This window comes from Argentina anserina, chromosome 4 (genome assembly GCF_933775445.1).
Source record: "Argentina anserina chromosome 4, drPotAnse1.1, whole genome shotgun sequence".
NCBI classification, from domain to species: domain Eukaryota; kingdom Viridiplantae; phylum Streptophyta; class Magnoliopsida; order Rosales; family Rosaceae; genus Argentina; species Argentina anserina.
This window is the reverse complement of record NC_065875.1, coordinates 19,863,163-19,870,444: the sequence shown is the minus strand read 5'-3', so window position 1 is coordinate 19,870,444 and position 7,282 is coordinate 19,863,163. Positions and strand designations below refer to the sequence as shown.

Here is a 7,282-nt window from a genome sequence, read left to right as displayed (position 1 = left end):
TTGTCATAGTGTTCTTTTCTGTTGCCAACCGCACTTCCCGTCTTCAGGAATTGGGACCAACTATATCAACTATACTTCAAATCCTAACACTATCTAATTAATCTTTTGGTATCGACAACTAGTTGCTAAGCAATAGATATAGGGTAGCCATGTTGGTAAAAAAAAAAAACGAAGGCAATAGAGTAGTCGTTCTTAAAGCTTTTTTTTTTTAAATAAAAAAAAAATTCGGCTGAATATAGGAGGGAACTTCCTCCCTCCTTATCGCCTCAAAAATTATAGATAGAAAACTAAAAAGATACAAATAGATGGGACTAGGCCAATACCTCTCGAATGCTTTTTTTTTTTTTGCTCTATCGAAAACAATAATGTGGAAGACGTGAGCGATCATTATTACAAGATGATTGTATGAAAGGTGGGGTTGAAGTTCTGGCCAAGTCATAATGGTTTTTCAATCCCAAAGTCCGGCTATTCCAAACCCATGTACACTTTCATATAAGGATCTGCTATACACAGAGTCAAGTCGACTTATCATCTCCCGATTAATTGTACGTAATTGAGAACTAAGAATTGCTAACTCAAATCCCAATCATCTTGGCACCATAGATTCAAATTATAAGCCAATATAAACACAGATGTCTGGATAATTAAGAGAAAGATGAAGACGTACAACTAATGCAAGGGCCCAGGATCGATCTTCGTTAACTATTAATTGGACGCATACGAAAATACTAAGTTAACCATGATTACACAAGTGAAAGCACCATGGCTGTAGGCCTGTAGCTTTCTTTATCCACCCTTACTCATAGCTGAGCAGATCAATATAGTAGAAGCCAGAAGAAGCTACTCTCAAGCTGGCAATCAAGTCCGACATGTCGTAAGTGTTATACTTTGTGGTTGAACCTCACACTTCACCTGGTTCATCCGATTTCAGTTGAAGCTCACCCGATGCATCCACGTTCACCACCACCACCACGCACTTGTCATGTTCATCACGATCACCTTCCTTGTTTCCATCTTTGCCGCCCACGTCTTCGACGTCATTGCCATCGCACGGCTTAGCATCCACGGGATGAACTTCAGAAGTTGCGATAGTGCTAAGAATCACGATATTTTTCGTCTGCTCTGGTGCCGGAAGCTTCATCTCTTCATCAACTATGACCTGCTTGCGGTTTCTGTATATGGTGTAGAGCAGCATCTGAAGGAGACCCAACATAAAACCTAAAACGTTTGGAAGCTATATGAAAAGAGAAAACTCGTTAGTGTGGAAGTGATCAGATACCGGGATGTATACAAGTTATTTTTTGGAAACAATTACTACTTACTGCTATGCATATGTCCTTCAGGAACAGTCCATAGGCAAACCACATCACGGCACTCAAAGTAAGGAAGAATGATAAGCTGAATGGCATAAATTCAACACTTTTTGTGCGGATCACCTGTGCCTGTATTTACAAAAAGGACAAGTACGTTTAATTTTGTAAGATGATAAATAAAAGACAGAAGTTTAATGTGTGTTAGTGCGTGTAGGAAAGAAGTTTCTTGCCAAAAATGTTGTATTGCTTTATATAACTTTGAAACATGCAGTAGCAAATAAGACAAGTACTTACCACAATACTTAAGGGCGCTGCAAAAACACAAACTGAAATGCCAACATTGATCCATCCAAGAACCGGGGCACGGTATTGACTATGAAATGCGTATTGTAAAATGATGAGGATCAACGAGAAGAGTCCCAAGTTCATAAACCCGAGTAATTTGATAGTCAATTTCTGCACTCGATCAAAATCAACGATAGTAATTAAATCAGTACATGCATTATTGGAAGATGAGTAAAAGAGGAAGCTATATATTTAATATTGATATATACGCTTTAAAAAACTATACGTAATTTAGGTAACACACACGTACCCTTGAATCCTTTGTTGCATAAACAATGTACATGGCAATGTAGAGAGTCTCTATCACACTTCCGAAAGTGTTGATTGTGATGAGAAGCACAGCATTTTGCTTCAACATGGCATAGTAAAGCCAAAGCGTGGCACTAAACAGTGCTACCAGATATGGCACAGACTGGAAACCTTCAGTTGATTTCTTTTTGTAAATCCGGTAAAACGTTGGTCTGCAATTACAGAAAAATCACAGTTAATTAAATATTGCCTGTTATGGTTAAAAATATATAATGGTACATATATCCCATATAAATTATTCGGTGTCCAATTACTTACACTGGGGCTAAGTAAACCATGAAGGAAATCAGATTACCTGCCATGAAAACATAAATTATATTAGAAACTGTTAAACTGGTTCAAATAGATCCTAATTAATTACGAGGATAATAACTAATAGTTATAATTATAGCGGGCATTAGAAGGATGATCATGAGATTGCGTCAATACTTGGTATAAACATAAGTTGCCCCGATCGAGATTACTAGATAATTAGGAAAACAAACAACTTGAGCTATATAATCTCAACTTTTTGTGATATGCATATGCTTTGTACTGTAGTTCTTGGAAAGCTTAAACACAGAATCCAGAAGATGGGGAGATTGAATGTGGGCGAGATGATGACTACGATAATGATAACAGATAATGCGGGAAAATTGATCGACCATATGTTAAGCTGGTGTCTTTGAAATTTATGACATATATATACATCTATCATCTGTATACCTAATATGCCAAATGCAAATGCCCAAGGATGTTGGCTGTCTGCTACTGCGGCCATATCTTATATTAAGTGAAGAGGACTCGAAAGGGTGAGCTCAGTTTAATGTAACGAAACTGAGAGAATTGATTGAGATCGAAGAAGAAGGAGAAGGAGATCGAGAGAATTAGAAAGGCCTCGTATGCTGAGAAACTAGCTCTTTCCCTCTTGCGATCATGCAGAGAAAAACTGAAATGCTTAGATGGTTCACAAGGTTATGCAGCTAGCTCCCTTTATACACACACATAAAGGTATGAAATCATAGAAGGGGATTCGAGATGTGCGTATAAAACTCATTCTAGTAGCATGACACATGGAAGTTAAGTAGGTAGTATACCATAAACTCATTCTCTCAAAACCACAAAGCACAAACCCCCACAAGTCCCACCACCGCGCGTGAAAAAGCTCACAGCACTCACCACAGCATTGTGATAAGAAGCCTGAAACCATAGATAACCCCCCCCCCCCCCAATTCATCATGATAAACGTTAACTAATCCCCAATTACGAGTCAGTTTCAAAGCTAATTATTTAGTAATTGAGGGTATGTATTTCACGCTCCTGGAGTTAGAGTGGAGCTTAACTCGAATACGAAATGAGATTTTCTTAATTACGTTACTCTCACACAGACTACAAAAGGTGTCCGTCCTTCCAGACCAGTATAGCCCCCATTTCACGTGATCTAGGGCTCAGCCAAACGCAGTCTTAGTTAGTTTTCCAGCGGTTTCTGTAATAACAAAGCAGACACGCCTCACCGCGTCAGCCCTACTTTCTCGCACAAGGTTTGTTTTGATACAGAGGAAGCTTTTGAATCGATTCTGTTAGGGATTATTTGGTAGTGGCATAGTGCTAGCTAAGCTTCTGCAGCTTGCCGTCACTGTTATGCAATTTAATTGAGGTTTCGTGTGCATCGGGGATCTCAGTAGGCTCATGGCCTTTTCTCATTTTAGTGTTCAAGTTCGTAAACAATGAAGCCCTATGTTTTTCTATTTTTTGGGGTTATGAGAATTGAGACAAAGATCAATCATGCTGCAACATGCTTTTGGCCTTATTGTATATTTGGTTGGGTTGAATGCTAGGTGGTGCCATTGGAGGGAGAGATCGAAGGAAATATGGCTCTTTTCATTTGGGCGTTTGTTTTCTTTTCGTATGTATAAGTGTTTTCAGGGTTAGCTTTTGCTTGAAAAGCTGATTATTTGGGTGATTATGTGTACGTTGTTTTAATTTTGGTGACGTAATAACTAATATGAGCATACTTAAAACGATTTAAGCTCGTCGATGATTGCATGAAGCTAGAGAACGAAAGGGAGAGGCCAATAATTCATTGATTTGGACACGTTCATTCAATTTTGCCATTTGCCACCACTAATCACCAATATAGATGTTCTTGAAATTTCAATCAAATATGACAACGTTTTTTGTGTTAGTGGCTAAGCTAGATTGCTAGCTCGCTCCTTATAGGATGAAGATGAATAAAGATGATAAAGTCCCAAATTAAAAGCAAGGGCAAAATATCAGGGATGGCAATTTAATCTTGAATTTGTGATGTTCGCCGGCCATGCATGCATTTATCTCCTGCTAATTAATTAGGTTGGTGGCCAATATATATTTGTTGATCGTACAGGATATTTTCAACTTCAGTTGAATACTGGAAGAGTCGATCATCCTGTGATGAATCATGTGTAGATCGTTAATAGTGTGTAAGAAATGTATTGCAAAACAAATTAGTAAAACCTAAGTTATATATAGCTACGAAGCAGATAAATAAAAAAGAGAATCAAGACAAAATAGTTAAGTAGGTCTTTGGTATGTATAAACGAGGGCAAATGGCCAAAATTTATAAAGAAACAAACTGCGGCTAGGGTTAATTAACACATTTAAGCCAATTGATCGATATGGACTAATTATAACACATTGTAGCTATGGGGTAAATAAGCTGAGCCGAATACTAGGTTGTTCACGTTTGACTTGTTTTCATTCGATCGAGCTCAAGCCAGGTTAAAATTTGATTTTTGTCATTCATATTTAAGCTCGGCTCAGTTTGAAAAAGTTCAACCTGGGCTCGGATCGGCTCATTTTGTTAGACGAGCTCAAACTCGAATCGAGCCAGTTTGAATCATATAAAGCTAAAATTTTAAAAATTAAGAAATTAAAAAAAAATCAAAATCTGATGTCATAACATCACACAAAAATCCATTTTATTTGTAATAAACCAAAAATAACAAATCAAACTCGTTATTGAATTTAAAGTATTTAACTAATTATTCTATAAAGAAGTTTTTTAGCTCATTCTAACTAATATTATATTCTTATATAAAAATTATACTTTATATATACTATAAAAGTTAATAAATCAAGCTTACTTAATAAACGAGCCGAGCTTTTAACGAGTCCGAGCTAGCTCGTGAGCTAACCGAGTTAAACGAGCTGAATAATTATTATTCAAGTTCGGCTCATTTTCAATATCGAGCTTAATATTGAGCTCAAACTCGGTTCATTTAACTTTACGAGCTCGAGCAGAACTGGCTAAAAACGAGCCAAACACAAGTCAAACACGAACGACTCAAGCCTACTTATAGCCCTAATTGTAGCATATGAATCGATAAGATAATATCTAAAACAAGGACATTATCTTATGCATGAAGTATGAAGTAAGCATATAGAATAATAAAACATAATATGATTCAGTAAACACTGTACTGTATATGATTGATGAGTTGTTCAAGATGCTTGCTATCTGATCTTCACCATAAAGCTCTCCCATTGTCTCTTTAAAGAGAAGGCTGACATGCTTATATATTGGAATCATCAATTATAATGCCATGATATTTCATCCCCGCTTACATGCAAGGCAAACGTTCCAATTTCCTGGCCACACAGACAGTAGCGGATCCAGGATTTATGGATTTATAGGTGGGGTGGATTTGATTTTTTTTGTTGACTGAAATTATAAAAGAAAATAAAGTTAGTACGGCGGTGATCAAATTACATAACATATACGAATTATTTTGTAGAAATAAAATAAAATAAAAAGTCGGAAAAAGCTATCAATATTATGGTAATAACATATACTATCAATAAATTAAGAATCCTAGACGAAATTAAAAATTATAAATAGAAATAAGGGCCTTAGAAATAAACTTTATATCTCACAAGAAAAAGAAAATGCAATTATTCTCTATGATTTGAGGGCTAAACATCAAAAAAGATTCAAAACTACATAAAAGGAATTACATTATTTAGTTTAGTGGGCTAAAACTTTTGATGAAGATAATAAAAAAGAGAAAAATAATTGCATGTTAGGAGATTCGAACTTGGGTGGGCTAGGTATTGATAAAAAAACAATTAGCCAAGTCTACTATAAACTAGTTTATGCCTATATGACACATGTTAATTTATTTTGACGGGGTTCACGATTGGGCTTGAGCCCCACCAGTATACATGCTAGATCTTACACACAGATATAGTTTTAGTAAATATATATATATATATATATATATATATATACCATGCTTTTCAGATAAGGAGGTCCTTATCTTAATTTAAGGTACGGATTTTCATTTTTGACCAACTTTTCGATCAAGTATTCACATCTCCACCATTCAATATATAGGTTATAACATATAAATCATTTCCACAAAATTTCAGCTGATTTCATCACCGTTAAGGTACTCATAACTTTGATTTTCTACTCAAAATATGAACGGTTCAGGTTCGGCAAATTTAATACGTCATTGGTTTTGATTAGTTCGAGACTTTAACGATCATGAAATCGGCTGAAATTTTGTGGAGATGATATATACGTTATAACCTAGATATTGGACGGTGGAGATGTGAAAAATCGATCGAAAAATTGATAAAAAATGAAAATCCGTAACTTAGCTTAAAGTACGGACCTCCGCACCTGAAAAGCTCCGTGTATATATATATATATATATTAAGATTTAAATAGCTTCATGCATATATATGTCGCCAAACCAAATGAAGAAATTATGTATTTGGAATTTGTTGATTTCAAGTAGCTAGCTAGCTAGATATATTAAATCCATATAGACATGATGCATGGTACGAGTTGGCTGAAATGGATCGAATAGCAAGCTATAGCTATCCTTATACGTCCAAAATTATAACCTTAATCGGTATATATCGACCGTTTTATACATTAATAATTACGATATATAGGTTAGGAACTTAGGAAGTTAGAATGGTGCTGAACAAGTCAATTCATGAAAATGTACAAGGATGACAGATTGGTGTGACACAAAGGACCGCGGCACTGCTCTCCAACATCATCATTGCGCGCGGGTTTACGACATTTCATTTCAGATCGATTTGGAGTCAAAAAGATATCTCAGATATGCTCGTGGTAATGGGGCTGCATGCCAATTCGCCAATTCGATCTTTTCCTATAATTGGTTGGAGTCAGTTCACCCATGTCATAGCAGAACAAAGCGAGATAAGGCAAATTGTAGAAGATGACGATCACGATGATCGATATCCTAGTTAGCAATTAAAGCCAATCTCTTTGAACTGTCTTTTTTATCATGTTGGTGTCAAATTAATTAGTTTGTGCCACA

At 36.0% G+C, this 7,282-nt stretch overlaps 1 protein-coding gene across 1 annotated transcript; it reads right to left on the bottom strand.

Annotated features, from left to right (window-relative positions):
- Positions 1 to 728: 728 nt before the first annotated feature.
- LOC126789859 (bidirectional sugar transporter N3-like) lies at positions 729 to 2,840 on the bottom strand. Its single transcript, XM_050515926.1, has 6 exons — positions 2,673 to 2,840; positions 2,226 to 2,262; positions 1,909 to 2,119; positions 1,608 to 1,769; positions 1,323 to 1,442; positions 729 to 1,234 (listed from the first exon to the last, which is right to left on the bottom strand). Exons 1-6 carry the CDS (start codon positions 2,725 to 2,727, stop codon positions 902 to 904), a joined length of 918 nt encoding a protein of 305 aa, XP_050371883.1. The 5' UTR covers positions 2,728 to 2,840; the 3' UTR covers positions 729 to 901.
- Between the last annotated feature and the right edge of the window lie 4,442 nt (positions 2,841 to 7,282).

Bases quoted from the DNA above. Each gene is read 5' to 3' on its own strand.
- LOC126789859 (XM_050515926.1), bottom strand. From the start codon at position 2,727: ATGGCCGCAGTAGCAGACAGCCAACATCCTTGGGCATTTGCATTTGGC. The intron at 1,443-1,607 runs GTAAGTACTTGT...TTGTAAATACAG, and splicing joins CAGCGCCCTTAAGTATTGTG to GCACAGGTGATCCGCACAAA. The intron at 1,235-1,322 runs GTAAGTAGTAAT...CTTTTCATATAG, and splicing joins TGAAGGACATATGCATAGCA to CTTCCAAACGTTTTAGGTTT.